This window comes from Haliaeetus albicilla, chromosome 17, assembly GCF_947461875.1.
Source record: "Haliaeetus albicilla chromosome 17, bHalAlb1.1, whole genome shotgun sequence".
NCBI lineage: Eukaryota > Metazoa > Chordata > Aves > Accipitriformes > Accipitridae > Haliaeetus > Haliaeetus albicilla.
In genome coordinates, this window is record NC_091499.1 from 1308298 (window position 1) to 1335740 (window position 27443).

A 27443-nucleotide genomic window follows, 5' to 3' on the forward strand; every position below is an offset into this window, starting at 1 on the left:
TAATTCATTTCAATTGAGCAGTATGAAGTAGTTATCTTTTTCTTGTTGCCTTTCTAAAGAATATGCATGAAAATTTGGTTGGGGATGCACACAACTTTAAAAATTCATAACTCCTTGTTTTGAAATAAATATTTTTTATGTGTTCCCACAGAGCTGGAGTTATTTTATTTTTATTATATAGAACAAATTTAAGAAACAGTATTGAACAAAATAGTGACAAAAATTTAGGACACATTAGCTTCCAGCTGAATTTCTGAACCTTCTATTTAAAAAAAAAAAAAAAAAAGACATTAATTTGCCAGAAGCATGAAATGTCTTTATTTAATCATATAGCCACTGTCTTTTCAGACCCTGTGTCACTGGGGACTGCTTAGAAAATACATGTATATTTATCTTACCTATTTATCATATCTTGCTATAAGATAACCTGTAGGACATCAGTTCTAGTCAGTTGTTTTTTGTTCTCAGTAATGGCTTTCCATAACCAAATTTCATCAGATAGTTGGATATATACAGCAAAAGGTTTAGGTCTGATGTTGTTATTTCTTTAATGTTGTGACAGGAAAACAGTATGGATAATACATATAGTATATATAATGAGCTTCATGTTCATCAGATCCAGTTATGAAAATTCATTATATATTATCTCTTTAAAAGTGACTCTATACAGTGACAGATAATTATGAATCCAAGACAAACCACAAAGTGTCTTATAAAGCCACATGAAAAATTGTTTTAAAATTGGCATAGCAAGCAGCATGACATCCTGCAAATATATATATAAAATGAAGAGAAAAATACATGGTTTTGTCTCATTCTTTCATTCATTTTGCCATCCTTATAAGCAGGTCTAGAAGAAGTACAATGCAGAAAGTGAACCTACATATCTTCTGAGATTTCAACTTGGAAATGTGGTCAGTGTTATGCCAGAGTAGCTTTCTAAGCCCCAAAAGAACTGAAAGAGCAATGTAACTCACTTTTATAATGTATTTCACTGAGAAGGCTGAGTTCACTTATGTTTTGTTTAATATGCTTTATTATCAAAGAATAATTTGTGAAAAGGAGATACAGATCTGAAATTGGATTTTGGAACCTCTGGTGTGGGAATGTGTTTCTATTTCAAGATCAACTTCTAGATAAACTTTAAAATTAAGATCATTCTGCCTGCAGAAGCTTAATACATGTTCCATAGCCATTTCTGGTACAGCTTGGCTTAGCCAGTGTATTTACTACCATACAAAAATCCTGTCACATTAACACACATCATACATGCAGTGCTGTGCTTTAGTACGTCCTTGCCAGATGAAGAACCAAGGAACAGCTATTAACCTGTGTGACTGCTGGGACTAAATATTGACTATGGTAAGTAAGTTGTCTGAGCAAGGACTTTTATGGGTGTCTTCTGCCAAGAGCTTGTGAGGATGAGAGTGGGAAATAACCAAAAAGAGAAGACAGGTCAGAAGACAGACAGATTCCCAGAGCCCCAGAAGAAGTGCTAGGGCAGCAAAAGAGAAGTTTTTTTTCAGAATGGGAAGTTCTGCTTAAATGCAAGTCTAGACCTGCCCAATGTAAATCAGCCTGGAGCAAAGAAAAATAGTCCCATGATCTGGGGCACCCAAAAAAATGTGTCAGGTGAGTAAAGTAAGGGAGAGAAGCAAATCCACCCACCAACCACAGACTGAGACAAGGGACTGCATTTAGCAAGTTTCCTTAGATTATTTATTTCCTCTTGCTACCCAAGTATAAAGTGAGTTCTTCTTTGGAATCCCACAAAAATCCCACAAAAATCCCAGGTGCTACATTTCAAGTACAATACTCTGTAGGGGAAGAGTGGAAGATCCATCAGTAGGCACATTTCTGTTCACACCTTCTAGTTCTGCAAGTTGGCAGAGGCATTGACTGAATCTTGTTTTCACTCCACTGATGACCAAACACTTTCACTCACAAATTCCTACACATAGATCAAAATATTGTGACAAGATAAAGAACATCAGAAATCACTGTTAATGTGGAGGTGGAGTATGAAACAAGGGTTGTCGTTAATAATAAAGGATGACAGCAGCAACAGCAACAAAAACAGAGAGCAAATCTAAAACCCACCTCCTGTCATTCCAAAAACTTTATTTTTCTTTACACCAGCTGCCATTTCTAATTTTAGGATGGGTCTTCTCTTCTTCTGTTTTAACCACTATTGGCCAGTCTCTGAATTCACATCTTCACTCGTTCCTTCTGCTTTTAACCCACTCTTTCTGTTCCTCTCTTCACAGTCATCTTCCTCATCCTTGATAACATCACATTTCCCAATAAAGTCCAGTTTAAGCTCTTAATTCTCTGGCTTCTTTGCCTTTTTTTTCCCTCATTTGCCATTCAACTCTGAATTAACCCATTAACTATCAAAAGAGACATAATACCAGCTCCTTTTTTATCGCACAGTAGCCTGACACTCCTGGCTTTCTATGGATCATTCCCTCTTCAGGCCACCATTTGATTTCTTTTGGTATTTTTCTCCACTATAATTCTTGCAAACTTCATTCAGCAGCAGAATTCCTGATGTATAGATCATTTTGTAATCCCTCCTGTCTTTTTATTTATGCCCATTAAGATACTGACCCCTGACTCTCAGGTTCTACAGCCTCAGTCCTTTGCCCCTCTCTTTACAATGTTCACCATTCTAGCCTAAGTTTTAAATCAAACTCATTCTTCTGGATTAGCAACCCTTCAGCTACTGAATAGGCTGGGAAAAATCCCATAACCGTGCCAAACAAGAAATTCCCCTCCTTCCCCAGTTCTCCTACCCGCCCTCCTGCACCATCCCCATTATTCCTACTTTTCTGCACATTATGCAGTCCTATTACAGTTGTACAGTTCTCTTCTCCATTTCACCTCTTTTCTTCTTTGCACCAGCAGATCTGTTCGCTTAAATTGAAAAAAATACTGGTTTTTTAAAAGCCAGTTAATGTTATTGTATGAATATCATCTTTGCACTCTCCTGAATGTACACAGACAATAAAATGCAATCACCATGTACTAAACAAAGGGGGGGAGGGGGGGGGAATCCCAAAGCATTAAAAACATTTTAAAATATATTTACTAATTTCAAGATTCTTAGCCATTCACCGTATGCATTTACACAGCATCACTACAGAAGAGTGCTCCTTCTAAATAAAATAGCCCAGGCATTTATTCCTTTCGCTGTCCATTTCTTCAGTTTCTAACTCATAATGTTTCATAGCAACAAAGTATCGGATAAAAGTTTCACCTAATGCTTCCTTAATGCATGAATCCTTCTCGAGTGCAACAAGAGCATCTTCTAGTTTCAGCGGGACTGATGAATGTTTCAGGTCAGCAGTGTAATTTTCTTCTTGGAGCATATCATCATACCGAAGTCCTCTCTTTACTCCATCCAGACCCGCAGCAATAGTAGCAGCAAGCACGAGGTAGGGGTTTGCTGTAGCAGAACTTAATTTATTCTCTATGTGAGTGCCTTTGCCACCATGACATTTGACATTAAAGGCACAGCTGTTATCATTATATGCCCATTTTGCATTTACAGTCTCTTTTGATTCTTTACTGTATTTAGAGTAAGGCTTACGGCAGCTGGTGGTGGGAGCCATCAAGCAGCTGATAGCTGCTGTGTGTGCCAAGAGACCCGATAACCAATTTTTTCCGATATCTGAGAGCTCCTCAACTCCATAACCAACAGAAAACAAATTCTTCTGGCCATTCAAATCCCACAGGCTATGTGACAGAGCCCCTGAATTGTAGAATCCCGATTCTGAGAAAAAGCTAGCCACGTAGTTGTACTTCTTAGCCACCTCTTTAATGCCTGTTCTAAATGTAAAGGCACTGTCAGCAGCATCTATGCCAAACGCTGGATGAAAAGTGATCTCCATTTGCCCAGGCCCACTGGAAGAAGAAAAGCTTTCAATGTTGGCACCAGCATAATACATTCCTTCAATGAGCTCCTGAATGAAAGTCTGGTCGTGGTTATTTAGTATCGTGGCTGCAGGAAAGGATATTGTCTTCGAATTTACAACCTCAGTAATGCCATAAATACAAAATTCATAAGTGAAGGCAGAGTGCAGAGAAAAGCCATTGTCCTGAAGCTGGCTCAGCTGTTTCTTGGCAATGTGCCTCGGTGAAGTCATTAGCGGGTTGCCCAGCACGGTGAAGGAATCACATATCACTCGTGCAGTCTGCTCAGTCCAGGGTAGTATTCGAAACGTTGATAAATCAGGGTTCAGGATTATGTCACAATTAAAATTGGTTGCATTGATGTAATCTAATTCATTGTCTTTAGGATTCAGCGTCAGCTCAAGATAACTTCTGGGCATGGCAACGCCATGAATTGCTTTCTCCTAAACACAGAGCAGAATGACAGATTTCCAAATGAGAAAAGAACTCAACAGCATTTTTTGGTATGTAAAATACAGAAAACTCAGATTCTCAGTAAGAACAATAATATTTTTCCTAAAAGAACACTAAAAGGCAGTTATCACTAAAGTGGAGGGCAACAGCCAATTACTGGCATTATGAAGCAGAACAACCTTCTACAAGGTTGGTATGAAAACCCTGGCATCACATATCCCAATGACCATTTTTTAAATTTCCATAAAGAACTGAAAAAATGTTCAGCACTTACCTTGCATGGTCTTTATACAATTATGGGCATCACCAGTTAGGTGCAAATTTTGCAAGTCAAACTTCGCAATCTATAGTTACTCTATCCTCTGAGCATTTCTTTTACATAGATCCAAGTGACCACACAAGACTCATGGCAATACAAATTCAGGCTGTGACTTCACTTCAAATGCCGTACCTCACTGTTTTTCAGATGCAAAGTTTAACTGAAAATTCTCGCTTTCTGGACTTAATAATTTTTGGGGTGAAATGCAGGGAAGCACTTCCAAGTGAGAAATTTTTCTAATGTTTCAGCACTCCCCTTCTAGGTAGCAAACAGGATAAACTCATAGTTACACTTTCTTCTCCATTTGAACAGAGAGCTTCAGCTTACGCAAATGAAATGTAGATAGGACCCCAAGGAAGGATCATTTGCCTTCAAACAAGCCCCTTTATGACTTACCTTACATTCAAACCTTTAGCTGATGAAAGCTGTAATTATGCCAATTTCTATCAGTGAAATTTGGCTCATGTTTACTTCTTACCTTTATTCTTCTAAGGGAAAGGATTACCATCTGAGTGAGCAGTGGAGACAGAACAAACTTAGAAAGGGGCAAGCTCAGAGCTGAAAAAAACAAAAAGTTGCCTATCGAGATGGAAAATTGTTGAAATACTTCAAACTGCATACAGTGGCTTCTCTTTAAATAAAGCAAGCCTGCCTTCTCGTAAGTGGGTGGCAGTCCAGTGGTAGCAATTCTCCCTGTGTGACAGCCGTAACCCAAACTGCACATGTGGAGAGTACTGCTCCAAGGTGTCTAAGCTGTCCGTTTGACACTGAAAAGGTGTTGAAGGTGACTACCCTACAGTACTACCTCTCCCTCCTCCAACCCCCCTACTGAAAAAAATGAAAAGACAACAAGAATAAGGAAATTACTCTCAGTTGCTCTGTGTGTGTACGTACGTGCGCCTGTGTCTATGTGCACACATACACATTTTTTTAGTGTCCGAAAATGTAGACTGTCATGCAAAGCTCCAATTTGTTCAGATGGTGAGTAAGGTAAACACAAAAGCTGTCTTTGAACAAGCTGATCTAAACATTTGTAATTTGACATAGCAACTGAAAGAGAAGTTGCAATTAACCTACCACCCCTCACAAGAATTAAAATGACTGAGAGAAAGTTTATTTTGATAAAATCCAAATGACATCAGAGAGAGCAAGTTGTATCTAGATGACACAGTTGCAGTTTAGCAATATCTAACAGGGAAATAATGAAAACATGGCTTCAGAAGGAACTTGAAACAAAAGTGCTCTACATCTTTTCATGTTCTTATCTTTTTTTTTTTGATCAGTAAAGCTTAATAGGGATATGTGAGTGAAGTATAATGTAGTTATGCACACGAAGCATCACAGAAGCAATATATTGAGAGGGCTGATTGGTCACGGATACTCATGGTGAGGATTGCTTCCTAATTTGGTTCTTATTTCCTCAATCATTAACATGGCAAATATTGCTATTAAGTCATCATGCAACCTAATGGTATTTTCTTATGCGATTGATGACTATAAAATTTCTCATAGCTAAAGTGATTTTCATTCAGTCATTTTCTTTCTTTCTTTCAGTGTTTACTCATTTCTTTTTGCAATTTACAGATGTTCAATAAAACAAAATCTTTATGATGCATTGAACCTGAAAAGATAATTCTGAGGGAAGAGATTATTAGAACTTCAAAGTACTGAAATTACTAGCCTTATTTAATTAGATTGCTGTTTGGGGGAACAGAGGAATAGATTATTGCAGGGATGAAAAAAAGTCCAGATCCTTTGGGAACATTAACAAGTGGAGGGAACAGGTAATTTGTTCTAAGTTTGAGTTTCTGCCTGCACCATGAAAAAGAAATAAATAAACAAATAAATAAATAAAGGACAGGGCCATGAAAACACATGAAGGTACAGCTAGAAACCAAAAAACTTACGTGAAAAAAACGAGAAGGAATATTCTTTGATCTTGACACACCATGGAGGTCTATTGATTCAAATCTGACAAACTGTACGTTGTCCCTGGCCATCTGCTGCTTAATAAATTCAATATGAGAGAACAGGTGAAGGAGAGTCGAACTTCCGAGGCCGTTTACATCAGGCTCTCTGCTGGACGCTATAAGTGAAGAGGAATGTTCGTGTCAAACAAAATAATGAGTGCTGGAATACAGGCTGTTCTCCTAAAAAGTGCAACAGTGGGAAACTGTGACATGGAGAGTAAAAACAAAAATAAGGAAAAGATATGGATTACAAACCATTTTTTTAAATAAACACACTTTCTTTTCCCTGAGGACCTGTATAAAATCCCGTATGTTTTGGAATGGTCTATAACTTAAACTTTTTTTCAAGTTTATAACAGAACACAGGGGAATCATGGGGTAAAGCCAGGAATTTCTGAGGGATACCTCAGCTGGTTTGTTGGGTGTTCTCAGCAGTACAAATAGCAGCTGGATACCTATTTCCCACCGAAAGCTGATAGAATTCAGTTGCTGCGTTTCTTCAGCGCCTTTGAAAAGTGCATGGATACAGAGGCATGATAAAAAGGGCACTTGTCTCTGCTAAACCTTTCTCAAGACCTCCCGAGGAGGACTGCAGCCTCCTCCACCACAGGTAGCGGACTTTTAAGAGAAGTTCATACATTTATGCATTTGCTGTTATGGAATTGTCTTCTTAACTGTATTACAGCAGCTGTAGACTGCATAAACTTCTTGACAGGAAAGCAGTAATATCTGAGTGTAACTTCTGCAATGGAGCAGAGAGCTGGGCATAGTAACTTCCTTACACAAACCTCTTGATCTCTCCGACCACTTTTCTTTTGAGTATTGCTATTGTTCAAGTTAAACTACATAAGGTATTAATTTCCATTTAGTACAATAAACTAACTAGACCAAGGGTAAAATCTGATATTAAGATATGAAAAAATGTGAAAAAATGTTTTTTTCTACATTTCTGGGAGGAAAGTCCTCCGTTCTTCCTGAGGATATGATCAATTTTTGCAGAGCTTTCAGTTCCGCAGTGGAAGGTCACCAACACCACCCTTGAAGCAGAAGTCAAAAGCTTCATGCTGAGGCACTACGGAGGTTGGTGGAAGCACTCCCAGTCTTTCCAGTACCAAACTACCCGAGCCAGAGCAGATCTCCTTTAGCAGCAGCCAGCAGGCACAAACACCTCTTCTGGACCTCTCCTTTGGGGCAAGCCGGACTGCGAGCTGCCAGGCTGTAAGGCGGCTCGGCAGGTAGCCCAGCACCAGGCTGTCTGATAATTCCCTGCGAAGGCAGCAGGGTCACCCACAGTCACAGACTTCTCAGAGCCTCTGAATATTACTGGAGCTTCCTCCAGCTTCCGATGGCCAGGAGGTGACAAGGACACTCTAGGTCAGTAAAGTAAGAAGAGGTTGAGTACTAACAGTGCTCCCCGAGGAATGACAGGTGAAAGCACAGGACAAAATTTTAAGCAAATAGAAGAGTCTATAGGAACACAGGGTAAAAATTGAAAAGGTAGAAGCAGGAAAAAAAAGAGTTTTGTCACATCCACTTCTCCTCGTGACATCTTTCCCTTTGGTCTGCCTCAGCTGTAAGCTGCTTATGGAAACAGCTTTTTTCCACTGTCTTCTATAAACACTAGGGCACTATGTCCTTTAACAGATGCACGTTAAAGAAGGAAGTCCTGTTACAGATGCTGCCAAAGCACAACAGCAACCAGGGAGGATATGTAAACTGGCCTTGTCTTGCGTATGTCATCCAAGTAATAGTTATTTGAATTCCACTTCAGTCATCCCATAACGTTGTTTTACAACACGAATGTTTACCGACATTTAGCAGATGTGACCTCCTTATGAACCTGACCATCAATTAGAAGTTGATTAACCGTGGCTATTTATTAGATTAATAGAATTTAAAAAGATTCTGAAAGTCTTCCTACAGATTGCAGCAAGTAGCATTTTCTTCAACTCCAGGGCCAGAAGCCTGAGGTTTTTGCCTTTGTAAAAGCAGTGCTCAGTCCCTTATTCTGCACATCTTTAGTATCCTGTGCAAAGATGGTAGACATTTCCCATCTACCACCTGTCACACGGAGATTTTTTATGTCTTCCTCTTATGCAAAGTAAAGTTTGACTGGCAACCCTTGACATCAGAATATTGTCAACTTTTTATGTAAATTTTGCAAGTATTTCTTACAATGTCCTGATACGTTGCCTGTTAAATTTGCATCTACTGAATAACCATTTTTCAGGTAAAAACATATAATTCATGAAAAACAACAACTTTAACTCTGACCCAAATAATTCTTTAAATCAGTATTCCTAAGAGATAAAAATGATATCAAATCAATATCTAAGAAAAACACAAATGAGAGATGCATTCATATTAATGATGTACAAATTCATTTTAAAAGTAAAGCTACAAATATACTTAATTTAAACATCTACCAATCGTAGGTGATTTTCCAAGTTTTATATCTATCTGTTGTCTTCAAGCTAACTTTACTTGAATAAATGCATAAATATGTAATTAGAATATATGAAATAACATAAATTAACAGAAAGTTCCTATAAAGTAATGTTTTTAAAGAACATTAAGCAACCAAAAATTATTAACTGAAGAAGCAAGAATTTGTCTTCTCCACTTGGACTTGTTATGATTAATGATAGATCTTTTTAAATGATGAGACCAGAATTTATATATTGGTCAGGTATTAGTCTAAAATTAGGCTATATACCAGTCCAGACAGCCCGCTAGTCAAAAGACAGATACTTCTTCATTTACAATAGCCTTATCCAAAAACCTATTAGAATCAATAGAAACACTCCCGCAGCTTTCACATACTTTTTAGAGGCAGTTTGTCTTTTATATCATTTGCAGATTATCTTTCCCATTGAAATAATAAGTTTCTGTAAATTGTATGATAGATAAAAAAATATCATCGTGACTTAATATCTCTGATTTTGGAAATATGAAAGGGGATTTGTTTCTTAAATAATATTTAGTGAATAACTACTGACAGTACTTACTTTTCTCCAGGACAGGTCCCAAAATACATTTTCTTGGTAGTCACTAAATAAATCACTGGCAAACTACGTCCATGAAGCTAACGATGACTAAAGTTTGGGAAGGGAAAGTTTTTGGGAAAGTTTTATAGTGGGGAACTGAGTACTCTGTCTTTTCCCAGATCATACAGTCATTATCCAGAGCATTAGTTACTGGAGATAAGGAGGCTAATAAGTAAGTATTAGACAGGTTGAGCTGATTTAGATTCACAGTCTGAGAGTCTTACACTCTTAGGAGGAAGAATTGTGTTCATGAGTATAACTGTTTCCCTAGCTCTCTGGGCCTCTAGAAATAACAGCATCTTTATTTTCATTTCAGAAAACCTACTTATGGAAACATGTATGTAAATTTCACAAGATGCTCAGATTTTGGTTCAGATTTTCATTTTTAAAATCAAATATAAATCCAGACTGGCCAGGTTTCTTCAAGCAGAATGGTACATACAGATCCTTAGATATCTATATCAAATCAGTAGTACTCAGAGAAGGTCTTAATGTTTGCTTTTGTATGGTTCTATCTGTATTTCCCATTTAAGTAACCACTGAGAAACAATTAGTATTACTCATGTTTCTTTTGTAGTTAGTACAAAATATCTACAAATATAAACAAATTATGTTTATACATTTAAAAAAGATGAATAAACCAAAACTAAAAATATTACCCCAAAAATCTACAGATTATACAAATTATATTATTATTATTTCTAGCGGAAGAGTGGTGCCATTCTTAGGTTATTAATATTGAAATCGTTCAGTTTGCTGAGGGCAGCTGACACGGGGCTAGGGCAAACAGTTAACATCAGCTTTATCTTCTCAGCAACAGAAGAGTGCCACGTTAGAAGAAAGCGCACACGTGCCAGACCTATCTGTCATTATCTGCTTGTTCAAAGAAATCCTTTCCCATGGTCCCTTATTAAATCACACCGCATCTAAAGCAAACTATTTCTCGGCTGTATAAGAGGTGACTGTGTCAAACTGATGAAAAGAAAAGAACATGCTACATGTTGCCAGGGGACTTGACAAAGACAGGAACGGGCTGACCTGACAAATGTAGTAATATTGGAAACTCTTCACTGAGAAACACGACCACCAACGTAACGTAGGGCGATAACAGCAGATGCCAGCAGGGACACCCCAGATACAAACTGGGCACTGGAGGGGGAGACGTGTCTCCATCAGTCCTCCCCCATTCCTCCCACCGCCTCTCCAGCTGTGCCAGATGTGCTCCCTCCTGACACATCCCCGCTGCGGCTGCCCAGCTGCTGCCCACCCTCCTCCTGCCCCGTGAGAGGGGTCTGGGCACGCCTGAGAGGAGCAGCCAGCAGAAAACCCCGTCCCCAGTAATCCCCAAAGTCAGACGTGGTTGTTCTGCAGGAACGACTGCAGAGGCAGCGCACACGAGGTGCCCGGAGCGGGGACGGAGGTACCTCTCCTGTGTCCGCTTCTACCTCCCGGTTGTCCGCTTACAGCTCCCAAAGAGCCTCCGTTTCCCTCTGCTCCCCACTGACTAGTCTCACCGAGCAGAATCCGTGGGGACAGACGTGCCTCTTCCAGGCGAGCGCGGAGGACAGGGAAACCGCATGGGAGTTCAAATTATAAATGTTAAAAGTGTGGGTTTAGTTTCAGTGGAGCAAAATAACGAGCTATCTGTTTTGTTGCAGACTTCTTTTCAGAATTCTGCCCCTAAATACCAGGTATCATAATTTGTGACTGTCTTGTTACTAAAACTAAGAGCTGTAAACAAGAGTGACAACATGAGGTTATTCATTGCAATAGAAAAGGGAACCGCTTGTAGGGATGATGAAATCCACTCTTAAGTATGGAACATAGCCTGTTGGTATCTACTTGATAGGCTTTTCTTGAAAACGACAACTTAGCAAAGGAACTTAGTGTTTGGGGTCAGCACCTGCACAACATTTAGTGTGATTCTTGGGGCGTTCAAACCTTCTTTTTCTGCACACTTGAAATTTCAACAGTCCCTCGGTAGCTACTGATGCCTGCAGATAGATATATAAATATAGCTAAGACATTTTTTTCTTTCTTCAGAAGTGTCCTTCTCCCTCCAAGAGTTCCTGACGCTGTGCTGGTCATATTTCCATGCCCTCACGTGATGGATGCTCAGGAAGGTGAGCCCTGTGCAGAGGACCTGCTCCCGGAGCGGCCCAGGGTTCGGCGACCCAGCTCTGCAACCTGCACACAGGCAGTTTTGAACAAACTTTTCTATCCCAGCTACAGACCAAGACGGACAAAGGGAATCTGAAGCCGGAGGTGACTGCCAGCCTGTTGCCCCCCTACAGCTGCCTGGAGGTGCTGCCGTCTCGTCAGGTCGAGAAGAGCGACGCGGGCAGAGGGGGTCCCTGCGGCAGCCGCCTGCAGCCCCCCCCGCCCGTGACAAGGAGAACCCCACAGCGTGGTGTAGCGTCACCCTTGGGAACGTCGCGTTGCTTGAATAAAGTTATTTTCTTTGGCCTCCTTTCTGGCTACCGTAGTATAAGCAGTCTGGTTTAGCAGCACGCAGAGCAGCGTGTGCTGAGATCTGACGTCAGAGAGGTCAGCATACCCTCGCGTTGTGTGCTGTGTACACCACGCCTCTAGTACATGCGTGCACTCACGTGTGTATGCGTGTACGTGCTATGAGGTGTTATATAAGGCTAAATGCATGAAATTTCATCTGAATTTTTACTGTTTGGAAGCCTCCCTCTTGGTCTCCCAAAAATGCAGGCACCGAGCAACTTCAGAAGCACCTGATTATTAATGACTACGTACCAATTTGCAGAAGTGCACACCATTATCATGTATAGATACGTATGCAAATAAAATTCCTAAATTCATGTTATTGCAGTTAGTATATTTGCCTAATTAGCTACATGTGTTAGTTTCTATCTTTCCATGGTGACGAAGTAGATTAAAAGGGCTTTAGCTTCAGCTCCAGTTTCACGGACACTGTCCAAGTAATATTTTTCATACTGAACCAAATATCTTGCATCTCTCTTTCTTTTCTATTATTTTTTTCCCATGTTCAAGCACTTCTTTTACAAAAGAGCTGACAAGCAATGGACAAAATTCATATGCAGTAATATTTCCACAATTTCCAATCAGAATTTTGGAACAAATATTGGATTTATTATTTTAGAGAGGTGTTAACCACACAACTAGCATGATTGTATTTCAGTCCTCTGCATTACGCTGACTCACTAAAGCTCAGCTACATGTCTTAGCCTTTCTACTGCTGACCTCTAGAGATTGTCCCTTAACTGTGTACTTTTAGAACAGTAAGGTATATTCCTGCTTTGTCTGTATCTCGACACTGAGTAGATCTGAAATACAACCTCCTGTAATTTTTCCAAACACTTTGGATTGAGATTTCTGATTTGAGCAAGTTTGAATATTTGAAAACTTGCAAAATACAGGAGGTGGTATTTCAGATCTACTCAGTGTCAAGACATGTTTAGATCCAAGACTTCAGGCACTTTGGTAACTAAAATATTTAAGATAATATTTTAGTCATAAAAATAAAATATTTAGGATTTTTCTCTTATCAATCTTAATAAATTATCACTGGCAGCAATGAAATACTGTTTATGCAAAGGCTCATTAAAGAGTGCAGAATTTATGTAAAACTTTCTTCTCTTAAGTTACTGGAACTTATTCAACGAAATGTATTCAACGAAAATTAAATTTCAAACACATACATTTCTAATTAAGTAGAAACTATTTCTGTGCATTCCATTTACTAGTGGAAACTCATACTGAGCCCTACAATTTGTTTGGTCAAAGCCAAATGGAATCCAAACCTCAGGAGATTCCAAAACTTCTGGGTTTGGGTACGTTTCTGATAAGACAAAACCGTTTTCCCCCACCTCCCTTCCTAGTCGGTTCTCATCTGCAGTTCTCTGACAGTCGCTGCCATCGCCAGTGATGCAGAGTAGGATTAAGCCCAGGCAGCTTTAGGCTTTTCAGAGTTAGGCAAATAATCTAAACTAATCACCATGGGACTTCTTCCCCATGGAGTGGAAAGAGATGCCCACCTCCAGAGGTCAATTGCTCATCAACCCCGACTACCTCTTTGAAGACAAAATGCCTGTCGTTCTCTACTGACTGGGTAACGAACTTGGATTAGCCACTTCACTTCAAGTGGCTACAATCGGGTTGAAATCTCCTGGTGGAATCTGCAATTAATCTCATCAGTTCCCTGTACCTTGTAAATGGTGTTATGACAAATAATTATTCCCATATTTTAAAAGTTATTTACTGGTTTTGCAGACAATGAGAAAAACCAGTGCTAATCTAAATTTGACAATGCATTTCACTAGCCTTTCGGCAATGTGAAAAACAGTGTAATCTGGAAAGGGAACAGCATCAAGTGTAGCCTGAGAAATAATCCTCTAACCTCTTTACAGGAATAAAGAGTGGTTTGCATGTGAAATATCTTGTCAAAGCTTTATATTTCTCATGCAGTGCCCTGAGTTAGCACTGATAATGTTCATGGCTATCTTATCCAGACTTGTTCAAATTGGGTAACACAGTATGTCTATTGAGAAATCCTGCTGTAGCTAACAACATTTGATATATTCAAATTGTCTGTTTTCAGAGCATGTATAGCAATTCTTCTACCCATCTGAATGGAGACTAAAAAAAGCAGGGTAACTTCATATTGTTGTAAAAACGTAATTGCTACTATTATATTTTATGACATAGTTAATGGTGGACAAAGTCTTTTATCAATGAAGAGAAGAGATTCGGATTTCTGGTGCCAGTGAGATAATTCAGACGGCGAGATATCTATCCTGACAAGTTGATAATATGATCTGAGCCTGATGCTCCTGGAAATTTATTAATATGATATCTACTCAACTGGCAAATTGTTGTTTGTGTGCTTCCTGGAATAGACACGAGCCAACGAACTGCTCAAGCCCATTACGTTATCATAGCTAATAGTAGCTTGCAGTTTGCTGATCCAGCTAGCCCAGAAGTATAACTTTTACAGTTTCAAAGAAATCACAGCCTATTAGTAGCAATTAATTGGCTCTATAAACACTTCCGAAATGGACTTATTGAACAGCATGAAGATAAGTGGAAGTTCTCTGCCTCATTTGCTTTTCTTCCCCTATCGTTTATATGAGATGTTTTTGCATTCCAGTCCTCTCACAGGACAGATAATTGAAAACATCATCCCTACATGGGAGCAATTTCCGCTGCTGGAAATGTTAACAAAAAGGAAATTTTAAGAAGCCCAGATGCCATCAGAGCTTTGTAGTGCCTAGCAGACCTTTGGGAAATGTTGCCTGCGCTCAGTTTAAATGAGGAAATATTTCAGTTTTAGTGAAGAAGACATGACCACTTGCGCGTGGCAGTTTTTGGCAGGCAGCTGGGCTTTATAAATGCCTTAGTTAAAAAAAAAAAAAAAAAAAAGCCGCATAGGTGTAGAGCACAACTTCTGATCACACAGAAACCACAGGTGTCAATTCTCTCACGCGCTAGCTCTGACTAAAGCTCGCAGCTCAACAAAACCCCACAAAACAAGGGGAGCACTTTCTTTAACAGGAGAGCAGGTGATGTTTAAATATCCTTACCGGCGTGGCCTGCAGGGGCGTCAAACTGAACCTCGGGAGCCGTGCTTTCCGCCTGCGTGGAAGGTGCCGGTAGTCCCAGGATAAGCTGATCCACGTCACCCCCCCCCGGCTGCTGCTGGTCGGAGCCGGCAGCGCTGAGGACCAGGAGAGGTTTGCTCTGCTGCCCCGCTCCCTCCCTGTGGAAGCCGTGGTACTTGCGATTCTCCTCTCCAAAATGGGGACCAAAAGTCTCAAAGGGTCGGCCCTGCTTGTCGGCTGCTTTCTCCCAGGGCTTCGAATTTTTCTGAGGAAAACTGCCGCCTGCCTTCCCACCGTAACTGGGCCCATGAGCGGGCGGAGGACCTTCGCTCAGCAGGTTTTTCAGCTCTTGCAGTCTTCGCTTAGAAATCTCGGGCGCCCTGGCGCAGGACTCTGCCGTACCGCTTCCTTGCGTCGTCACGGTACCGCCCAGCGAGCCCGTCTTCGTCACGTGAAACTTGACGTCTTTTTTTGCCATCCCACCCCATTCTTCGTGCTTGCTCTCTGCCTTCTCACCGCCCTCTGCCCGGCTCGCCGCCTCTGCGCACCCAGCTCTCCCTGCCGCCCTGGCGGGTTGCGTGCCCGCGGGCTGCTCCGGTTTAGCCGGTGCCTCTATTTCCTTCTGCATTTTTCCTATCGCTCTTTTGCCCGTGTCAGCGTTTTCCTGGATTTGTCGTGTTTCTCCAGACACGTCTTCTTTCACGTCGCTGCCAGTGCGGGAACTGTCACGACCCCCTCGGTCCTTTTGTACTGGAGGAAAGCCAGCCGGGTGCTGAAGAGACGGGTCTGATGGTGGTTCCGAGCAACCGGAGGTTCCTGGAGGCGGACAGGGGTCTCGGGGCTTTGAGGTGCGGGACAGCTCCATCTTCTCATTTTCTAAAGGAGTAGCGTACTTTGTAGGACTTTTGCCTCCCTTTTTCTTTCTGAAACCACATATATTGTTGCCGTCAACTTCATCATTGTCACTTTCAGATGTGTTCTGTAACCAGCAATAAAATATACAACCAAATAACATGCATGAATGAAACAGGACATGGCAATGGAGTACTACCACCAGCTGCATTTACCTTGTAGCACTTCCATTGCTTCTTGCTGATGGAGGTCTCTGTGGACACTTACTGACCCTCAAATTCTGCTATTTTGATTTAAAAAAATTCTCACAGAATTCTTTTTCATATGTTTTAGAACAAAATTGCTGAAAATGTCTTCATAATAGAGTTTTTAGCCAGATTTAGTAAATTAAAATATAAGACATCATACAGCATGTGATGTAGTTTGTCAAACATGTGACCTTTAAATGTGAATAATATGTATTTTAATAATTACATTTAAGTATATTCTTGCTCATATTAAAAGCATTTGTATTTATAAAGGAAATTTGTTGCCCTGAAACACTGAACACTGGCAATCCTTATAAGTATGGGGAGCGAAACCTGAAAATAAACAGCTTTTAAATGAATTTCAGGATCTAATTTGGCCAAATAACTGAATTTCCAGGGCAGTGGTCAAAAGGACAAACCCATATTTGGATGTGTAAACAGGAAAGAACTAGAAGATGATGTTTACCTTTATGTATGGCATCAATATGATTTATATTGTAGTGCTAGGAGCAGATTTTAAAATGGATGCAAACATGTGGAGAAGGTGCAAAAAGGAACTACAAAAATTAATCTGCTTGCATTAACCCAAAGAATATCAAGAAGTATCTGGATCATCGTCCCTCCTAAGTATCCTGATCCTACCACAGGTGTGATTAATCTGATGGTGACAGGGAAAAGGACAGGAAATCAAAACCAAATACATTCAAATTAAAAAACAGCAGAGATTTTAATATCACAGGTGATTAATTGTTTTACAAACTATGAAGGTAGGGATTGAATTCTCCATCTCACAATGTCTTAAGAAAGACTCCGTAATACAGTTTAACCAAAATATAAATCACTCCATAGCCAATCACAGACTGGTTTATTACTTATGAATACCTACTCAAGAAGGTATTTAAGACCCAGTAGCTTAACCAACAGCCCTTGGTTTGCTTGGCTTGGGCTGGAAGTAACACCTGTAAAAACACTGGGAAATTAAGAGTTATCCTCTGAATGAGACCGTTCTTTACCTTTTCCACAGAGGAATAATCTGCACTCTCTCCAATTTCTGACTTTCCAGAAGAAGTAGGGATCTGCACAAAAGCAAAGTGAATGCCAGTCTGGATAAGGCAAAAGAGACTCCTGTTGGCAGACAAAAGCACGTAGAAGAAAAGGCAGCAGCGTCTGATGTGCATGTGGAAGGAAACAGTTACGTGGCTTCCATTAAGGTCATTAACCCCTCCCTTTTCCTGTATTATTCCTCCCTATTTTCCCTGTTTTCTCATTATGCTATTTTCCCTCATTATCTCGTCAAAGAAGGCTTATGACTTCTCTCCCAACACAGAGCTCACAGAAATACTTCCTTCCTCTCTCCCCCTTGCTCTAAATTGCTGTGACGTGGGGTATTCGCAGCTACTTGGGGCGCTCGCCGGGCGCTGCTGTGCGCGCGGAAGGCATCTGGCTGCCAGGTCTACCGGGGCGATAAGCCACTCAGTGCCTGTAACGCCCAGGCACATATCTTCATAGCGACACGCTTGTGACGCCCACTTGCAATCAAACAGTTACTGGCTCATTCACAACAGAAATCCTTGCCTACCCCAGTTTTAGCACTCAGTTTTTAATGGACCCACTTCTTCATCTAAAGGCTATGGTTTATTCCCATAATACACCCTGTAATACCCCACAAAATAATTCTGGGTGTGTTGCTGATACCTCTACACATTCACCCATGTAGAATAGGCCTAATTCCTACAGCTCTGCATCATTATGGAATATAAATGTAATGAAGGAACTTTCCTGAATAACGAAGCAGACAAAAGCAGCTTATAATGGAGAATTAGAATGGAGACTCTTAACACCTTCATTAGTAATACAAGAAGGTGAACAAAACTGGGAGACAAACAGTAGGGGTGGAGGAACCAGTGTCTGCCAAATGGAAACCCCCAAATAATTCTGAAATAAGAGAGGCATCAAATTAAATTTCTAGATGTATAAAATTATTTTTAAGATAAAAGAGATGAGTTCCAGCTATGAAAGCTATAGTCAGAAAAAGATTGTATTTATGAAAAATATTTACTTAAATATCTTTTGTGGCAGAGGTTGCCATCGTTAAAATATCCTGATTTCCACTTTATGAAGTTTTCAGGATTCTTTTATTTCCTTTGACTAACCCGAAGCCAGTAACTCAATCATAACACCATCTGCATTTCTGCTTTATAATGTATTCCCACTCTTTGTGCTCAAAGATAACCATTGGAAATTTTAATGTTAGACTAAGTTTTTGCTTGTTGTCCCTATTGTAGGTCTCTGAAAAATGTTCAGTAAAATGACTCAAGGAAAGGTGAGCACATCCTTTTTTATAACACCTGTATGCTGAAGTCAGACAAAAAGTACTTCATGTATCAAAAACAAAACATCAGAAAACTGCCTGTTCACGTCATTAGCCATTCTAAGTGGTTTCATGAACACAAGGTACCATCCCCACATTATAATTCTTACCAAAACAAATTTCTTCTGAATAGACATGAGCAGGATAAGGACCAATCACTTGCAAATTTGTTAATGGAAGCATTCATTTGTAATAGAACTCTAGTAACTAATGTGTTTATAGTAGTCTGCAAAGGGTTTATTTTCCATGAAGAAATTGGGACTATGGTATTTCCTTTTGATCACAGACCTGAAAGAGATGCTGCACCCATTGCTCTTAAAACCAGTGATCATTTTTACCTTCAAATAAACAAGCCTCTTACATTTCTACAGAGAACAACCCATGCATTACTGAAGGTCTTCAGCACAAGGCACACTGACTTTGTGCAGAATGCCTCTTCATTTCTAAATAAACTCAAACTTTTATGGACTTTTATTTAGAAATCATTCACAGCATTTTCAGCAGTGAATTAAACAGGTCTAGATTTGTTGCAAGGTACAAATACAGCATCCCTTCATATTAAAGCCAGTCATATGCATGACTTATGACACAGCCTTACTTGTCTAGTAGTTTCTGTGGCGTCTACCATCAGAAAAGGCCTAGTACCTGGGCACAGAGGGGAGAGCACCCAGGAAATAGGACTTACAAATTATCTGTTTAACTTTTTCTTTCTAGCAAGTTTTTTCTACAGAAGACAGGGATGATTAAGTAAAATAGCCACTTGAAAGAGTTACAGTGCAAGTGACCTGGATACAGATCATGACAATTTCATGGAACCATGTGTCCTGCTGTGCTGCAAGGAAGGCAAAACAGTCATGGCATTAATATGGCAAAAGTTCTGATTATTTTTTATTTCATTGCTGAATGTTCCTACAATTTTGTGGCTGTGTAGCAACAGTAGCAGGACATACCAAAGATACTTGAAAGTTCTTTTAGCCAGCATTTGTTTCAGCATCATTCAATTTTTGTTTGCGTGTTTTCCAATATTTACTGGCACCCTAAGTCAGAGGTCTTGAAAGTTTTGAAGTTTGCTTCTCTTTCTTAGCAAGTGAACACTCTGGTGGTGATTCAAATATTCCTGCCAGAAGGAGTAGGTCCAAAATACAAACAGTGTGGGCCACACTACGCAGCAAATCTACGATTTAGATTTTTTTTTCTTTCTAAAGACGTATCTGATGTTAATTGTCATTGACAGGTATTGGTACTCCCCCAGGTTCTGATCTCCATCAGGACTTCTTGCCCCAGTGCTGCGACTCGCGCTGGTACACCGATCCCCTCTGCACCGGGGTAAGGTTTGAGTAGAGGTGGACCAGCGCAAGTCCTACAACAGGCAGGAAGAGTAGTGGTGGATCAGACTTCATTTCCATTATGGACAATCTCAACTCATACAAACAACAGCCTTGCTTGTCTTCACCAGGGACCTACTGCGTCACTTCGGGTATGCAAGAGTCTGGACGTCTGTGACTACCAACAGAGCATAAAGGCGGTGCTCATGCATTACAGCAGCGTTTTCGGGCAGCGTGCAGGTAGGAAGAGGAGAGAGTAGAGGACAGTATCAGCAAGCAAATATTTCAGCACTGTGCAGATGAAATTGCTTGCTCTACTTAACCCAGTTACATGCCACTTCTGGCATGCCATCAGGCTTCTACAGCTGATAGACATTTTATATCTTGTGGTTACACAGAAAACGTACATCTAAAGCAGTTTTTCTTAATCAGTTTGCGTTCACTTTTAGGCTTCGTACAAGCTCTGAAGTGGAACATTAACTATATCATGAAATACAGCACTGCCAAAAGGCAGTTCATCTGTAAACATGCCAACCCACAAGCTGAGAGCATTTGGAAATGTAAAGTGTTGCCTTTGGGAGAAATAAGTGCTGCGATTTCTGGTGTGTGAAACACAGGTGAAAATCCAAGGCAATTCTTGAACTTTTGCCTTAAAAGGATTTTATAGGTGACTGAAAATATATCTGTAATGTTTTATGAGGCAAATTCAGAGGCTGCGGAGGGAACCTCCTATTTTTCTCCTACTCTGTTTGTGTCATGACCTCAGGCAAGACTGCAAATGGTATTGGGGTTTATAAACCTCTCAAAAACATATTGATGAAAAGACACGGGGAGAAAGGGAGTTAGTTTAAAAGATGCTCTGAGTAACTGTAGATGAATAGCTGCAGAAGGATTTCTATCACAGAAAAGGTGAAAGAGGCAAAGTGCAACTCTAGCCGCAGCTTTTATATATCTATTCAACAAGATAACCCAATATTCCTGCTGTTGGCTACCCAAAAAAGTGATGCAAACACTCAGCAAAATGCGCTGGGTTCTCAGTCATGTTCTCCTTTTCTCTTTTGTTTCAGATCATTAACCAATTTTAGCCATTATTTTAACTGATTGTTAAGAGGTCAAATTGTGATGATCTTCCTGGGTTCTTGCTAAAGATTTTTCAAGAATGAAAGATTAATTTTGCAAAGAACATCAAAATGTCAAAATCTGGTATAACTAAGAATTAGAAAAACATGGGAAGCTAAAAGAGAAAAGTCAAAAATATGTAAGATTTGGTTGGCTGAATTTTTTATTTATGAAAACTTAAACTGCTTCACTTAGGTTTGACTTTTTTTTCCTATCACATAAAGCAATGTTGAAAAACTGAGACAAAACGTTTCCAATCTAAAAAAAATCTAAAAATGTTGTTCAAGTGAAGTTGACATGTGACATTATTCACGTTGTCTGAACTTTTTTCCAGCTTTATTTCAAAAGTAACGCAGTTTTTCAAAGTATTTCAATTGCTATGAAACTGTCAAAGCTGAGGAACTTCTTCTGGCCCACTCTGGCTGTTACCAGGTTACCCTTTACAGCTCCCCCAGGTTGGTACGGTCAAGTTTAATTAATCTTTTTGTGTAGCAACGACTTTCAAAAACTAGAAGTCAACAGGAGATGCTGCTTGAGACCTTACACGACAGTCCCCATAAAGCAAGTACGCCCGTGCCCAAGTGCCTTCCCTGTCCCTTCCGCGGCAGATGGAAAGCGTTGCCCAGCTGCTCCCCCAGTAGCCAGGCAGCGAAGGAAGAGAGGACACAGGAACAAATTGTCTACTGCTGGGAATTACTGCAGCTTCACTGGAGTCACCAGAGCTACACAGCTTTGGACCAGGAGGGAATCTGGCCATGGAGTCGTACGGAGGACAATGGAGACATTTCCAGGGAGTAGCTCCAGGCACAGAGAGGGGGTTTGGCTCTTGCACCGTGCTAAAACCACGTGTGCTACCATAAACAGACACTGGTGGCTCGTAAGCTAGACACGTGAAAACCACAGCACATTGTCAAGATATTGCTGTGACGAATTTCTCCCTTGGTGACCTTGTTTGATGAAGTGGCTCTTTGAGAGTGATTTACTGCTACAAAAACCTCCTAGTGAAGGACCTGAAAGTGGCATAACTATTAGGTACATGTCATTATTTTGCAGTTAGAGAAGCTGAAGCACAAACTTGCCATAGGTCACAGGAAGATGTGTGGTAATGTTAGGAGCAGAAGCAAAGTCTCCTTTCTTTGAAACTTTTAAATATACTCAAGATTATTAACGTCCTTCATGTGAAAGTGAATGGAATGAGTTTAGCTCACAATATTGTGTCACTTATTTTCACATCTGACATTTGCCTTTATCTGCTACTCTCATCCAACACCTTCATACTACATATGCAATTATTAGGTGAGCTCCTCAAGGTCACCGATTCTCTTGCTGCCTCAAAGCAGCAGAGTTGTCCTTGTGGCAAGGTTATTCGCAAATACTTTCCCTTGGACTATGCCACCTGCACCATGTAAAAAAAAATCCCTGAAGTAAGATAGAGTCTCAAAATGAAGCAGCTGATCCTGTCTTCAGAGTGTTTTGGGACCACAAGAGTAGACTGGTGGTGTCATCTCCAATTTGCAACAGTGTAAATGAGATCTAAAAGCAGGATCCATTTAACATTTGACTAATCCTCAGGAAGACATTTACGGGGGAATGGACTTAATGATCTACAAGACTTTTATGTCTAATTTCTATGACTCATTTCATACACAAAGATGGTCTAGGAGACAGTCAGTGACTCAGAGTAGGTGCATCTCTGGAATATAAAGCATCCATTTGTTCACCTTGATAAAAACGTGTAGTAGCCTCAGGAAGTCTGCCTGCACCATCATTTTCAAGCCACATCACTTTACATCTTTCTCTATATTTTTAATGAAACATTTTAATTTCACGTTTTCACAATGAGATCTTCTGGACGCTACTCAAAATAACAGGTACTTTTTTTTTTTTTTTTTTACTTTATTGGAAGTATATATTACAATGTCAAGACCAGAAACTGTTTTAAAATGCACTTATATAGAAACAGCAGCTCCATTTAGGTTGGTGGCTTGACTCAAGAGTGTCACTTTCTCATTCAGGTCAGACTCTGGTCCACAAATTGTAGTGCTTTCATTTACATTAATGAAGCTAATCTTTTCCCCACAAATATTAATGGGAACAGATTTTTGACCTCTATTTCTATCCACTTTTGATAGAGTTATAAGTGAAAGACATAGGAAGTTAAAAAGCGTTAGCTTTGCTTCCTAAAGCAAATGGGTTTTTTTTCAGCTTAAACAAGAAGCCTTTCTTTGACCTGCATTTGCTTCAGAGTTAGACCATGCTCAACATACATGCATGAAGAGCCTTGCACACAATCCACAATGAAGTTTTCACTCACTTGAAATCTTGAAGTGAATGCAAAAATTATTTTATGTTAGTGTATCTGCTCAAAAGTCATTCACAATCAGTCTCTTACCTGCTGAGTCAGATCTTCCTTTTTGTTCATGTCCACTTCATTCTAGTTCAGGGCACCATTAGAAATGGCCTAGTAAAAATCTAGCAGAAAGTCATCCCATATTTATAGGCATAGATACAATAAAGGTTAGTTAAAACAGAATTGCTGTAAAGTTCTTTTCCCAGAAGGCCACGCAGGTGATGAACCATAAAGAGCAGCCCCAACGTGTCATGGCCAAGGGCACTGCTTTCTGGAACAGCGTTAAAGTAGTAAACTGACAAATGCACATTATTAGCTGCCTGCCTGGAAACAAAGACAACTGAGTATAAAACTGTTTTGCTCAACTTCCTCACAAAAGGCTTTTGTCCTGTAACAAGCCATTTCTGTTCTGGAATAGAAGCTATTGTTAGGCTCCTTAGAGGTAAAACCTATATTGGGCATTATAACAACAGTATGTTATTGAGGCACATGGAGAGGGATTTGAAAGACACAGCACACTGCAAGAACAACATGTGGTACTAGCCTGTTATTCTAGGTGCTTGGATATTGTTTATTAATATTGGTAGATCTGGTTGTATTAGAATTGGGGAGAGGAGTCTTTTTTTGCATTAGATCTCTAAAAATATTTCAAAGATTAGATAGTTAAGCTTGTCTTTCTTATGCTTTTTTATTTATCAGGTTTAATATGAATTCAAAGGACTGTGATTAACCGATATTTCATTCATTCAGGTTCCTTTGGCTGACATGACATTACAGGATGACCATACCAAGTGTGCTTACAGCAATCCTTCCTGACAACTGATCACTTAATAAACACAAGTAAGCATGATGTTAGGATTAGCATTTAACCCTGTGACAATGCAGGTTCGGCATTATTTATACTTTCAAAAAATAATAAAAAAATTAGTTTGTTAAAATTGCCACATCACAAAAATAACTATGGGTTAGGAGCTATAGTTCACAAAAATCTTAGGCATCTCCAGTGAAATTCGTAAATACAGGTGCCCAAGACACACACTGTGATTCTGAAAATCCTTCCTTGTCTTGGAGGCACTGAAAGGCCACAGCTCCTAACTTTGAGACTCCATCTGCACAATTTCTGTAACTGCCTCTGTTCTGAACTGCCCCACTTGTCACAGAGCAGAGCAGACAACTGGAAGTTTACTAGTATTCAAGAAATAGGCTTACATACAAGACTTGACATTTTGTCAAGCAGACATTAAAAAAATCAGCAGCCAGCACACTCTATAAGGCTGGGCTCCTGCAAGACAGACAGAAACAGGTCTTCTGGCTCTCCATTTTTTTTCTAGTTTGAATGCAAGCCTGAACAACTTCAGCTCATAGTTTGGGGGGGGGGGGGAGGGGGGGGGAAGTGCTTCAGGTTAAAAATCTCACTCTTAAGAGCAAGAAAAATATTCTTCACAACCAGGGTGGTGAAACTCTGGCACAGGTTGCCCAGAGAGGTTGTGGGATCTCCAGCCCTGGAGATATTCAGAACTTGACTGTACAGGGCCCTGAGTAACCTGATACAACTTCAAAGTTGGCCCTGATTTAAGTGGCAGATCAAACCTGATGACTAGCACAGGTGCTACCCAGGCTAAACTATTCTGATTCATTTTTACATTTTTTTAACAAACTTCATTACATTTTTGTTAGTAGAAAATATCTCTACCATACTTTGTATTCTGTTCTACATAAAAGACAAGAAAGAACAACTCGTGCCTTAGAGAGTATCATTTTTGAAGCACTAGCCTGGCAAACACTGCTAGTAAAGAACAATCTTTTCATTAGCACTGGGAGGATCAGCTATTTCCATCTCAAGTGTCTATGAGATCCTCCTAAAAACAGTGTTGTTTTGTTTCATTTTGTTTTCTGGACAGAGTGAACTGGGAGAGGGAGAGGGTTCTCTGCCAACACGTGCCTGCGAGAGGCTGCTGGTGTCAGTAGAACTGTGCTGATGGAGAAGCTGAGAATCTGATCCAGAAACTGGTGGAAGCCCATTTCACATCTGCCACAATACACCCAGCTACTGCAAAGAGCACAGTTTGTTCGGTAATATTCATCATCTTCCCACCTCTGGCAAATAAGATAAATCAGGCCAAATGTACTGTGTCTGCATGAGGAATATCCAGGGTTTTGTAAAGAAATTGGATTCAGAAAGACATTTTCTGTCAGTAAGCTTTTGCAAAAAATCTGCTTTCACATGGAGGTAGGAGTACGGCTTCATAAAAACAAACCTCTCTACAGTCTTTCCCCAAAAAAAGCTCCAGAGACGAAGGCATCCAAGAGGGAGAAGTATTCTGTTAGTATCCAATATAGAGAAGGGAAGATAAAATGAACAGGACCATATTTATTTTACATTTATTATTGAATTCTGCATGAGATGCATTTCTGTTAAAGGTAAGTGCATTGTACAGTACAGAAAAGTTTATGATTGTACAAAAGTCTAGTTATAACTACACTTATCTGTGCCCAGAGTGAATGGCCATTGTTAAACGAAGTAACAGCTTCCAGCATCAAGATGCAAAGTTAATATGCCTAGAAAATTAAGGTAGGCAGGAGATTTTGGTGTTGGCCACCAAAGAAACGGTCAAAGAGTACGGAGTAAGGGACGCACCTGCAAGAAACTTCCACACCACTGACCTCGGTTCCTGGCAGACGGATGGGCTGGAGCAGACCGGCCTCTCAGGCTCTTCTTCCTTCAGCTGCTTGTCCCATCTGCCCTCCCCTCCTCCTTTTCCATTTGATTACAGAAGCACCTTTTCCAGTCTTTAATCCCTGCGGGTTGGTGTAGCAAAATTTAGTTCATCTTCCTTGCTAAGAAGCCTTCAGATGGTTTCAATCTTAACATTAGCATAACCCTGTGCTAAAAATGTTTTTTTCCAGCTTATACTGGCTACAAAATCATATTTAACATCATTATTAGTAAACCCAGTTCCTCAAGGGTGTGCATCACATAGTCTAATATTTGGATAGCTATATATTCTTTGTAGCATCACTGGAAAGGGAGCCTCAGAAGAACAGTCCATAAAGGTGTTTTCTGGAGGAGAACCAGAGATTTACACAAAATGATCCCTTTCTTTTAGAATGTAGAACTGATATCATGGGTTTGCACAATTACTTAATTTAAATATGCTGGGTTTCAACCACAGTTTATCAAATACTAATCTAAAAACCTAGACACTTCAGAAATATAATACAAACCAAACATCACAAAAGTGATCACTTAATACTTTAACTACAGATACTTCGTATGCACTGACTATGATGAATAACTGGTAATGAGAAAGTGCAAACTGCTGATTATCCCATTAGCGGCTCTTCAGCAGCTAATAAAGAGCTACAGCTTCTCTGATGACAACTACTGCGGCAAATCACTGCCAGTTCAGGGGAGCTCTCTGCTGGCGAGCTGCCAGCAACCTCCATACATACAACTTCACCGTCATCGTAGCTTAGAACTACTTCTGATTCCAATGTCAGGGGGGGTTTCATCTATTTTCAAAAAAAGAGGTTAAAATTATCACTATTTGTACTCTCATCCCGATCAGGTTGGTTTTCCAGAAGGGGAAATTTCTATATACTCTGAATTAATTTTGTTTTAAGTAGCAAAGAATCAGGCGTCGGGGCACCCACCAGGAAACATCTCTTCTCCCCACTAGTGTAGGTTACCTTCAGCTGTTAATTTCAGTGAGTTCCCTGAAATTCCTAAATTGTTCAAAAGAAACTTTAGAGGGTACAGATTTTGTATTTGGGATAGATCTTGGATAGTGCCCGATGTTTCTCAGGTTGGAGGAAGGGAGGATTGCATCCTGTAATTGTTCATGGGGCTGGAAAATTTCTCAGAATAATTTTATCACATTTTTCT

General features: G+C 40.1%; 1 protein-coding gene across 7 annotated transcripts; it reads right to left on the minus strand.

Moving 5' to 3' along the window:
• Positions 1–310: 310 nt before the first annotated feature.
• Positions 311–26763, minus strand: LGSN (lengsin, lens protein with glutamine synthetase domain). 7 transcript variants are annotated; one of them, XM_069804571.1, is made up of 6 exons: positions 26196–26763; positions 23600–23679; positions 17406–17468; positions 15275–16271; positions 6595–6773; positions 312–4358 (listed from the first exon to the last, which is right to left on the minus strand). In XM_069804571.1, the coding sequence occupies exons 2-6, from the start codon at positions 23627–23629 to the stop codon at positions 3159–3161; spliced, it is 2469 nt and encodes an 822-aa protein (XP_069660672.1). In that variant the 5' UTR covers positions 23630–23679; positions 26196–26763; the 3' UTR covers positions 312–3158. The 7 variants fall into 7 exon arrangements, 6 of the variants coding, with proteins under 6 accessions (XP_069660670.1, XP_069660672.1, XP_069660675.1 ...); XR_011328343.1 differs by lacking the exons at positions 23600–23679; positions 26196–26763 and having other exon boundaries at positions 311–1951; positions 2101–4358; positions 17406–19384; XM_069804574.1 differs by lacking the exon at positions 23600–23679 and having other exon boundaries at positions 15275–16215.
• Between the last annotated feature and the right edge of the window lie 680 nt (positions 26764–27443).

Coding starts and splice junctions, on each gene's coding strand:
- LGSN (XM_069804569.1), bottom strand. CDS start 17,570: ATGCACATCAGACGCTGCTGCCTTTTCTTCTACGTGCTTTTGTCTGCC. Junction 16,272..17,405: donor ATTATTCCTCTGTGGAAAAG/GTAAAGAACGGT, acceptor TGCTGGTTACAG/AACACATCTGAAAGTGACAA. Junction 4,359..6,594: donor TTCCTTCTCGTTTTTTTCAC/GTAAGTTTTTTG, acceptor CTCTGTGTTTAG/GAGAAAGCAATTCATGGCGT.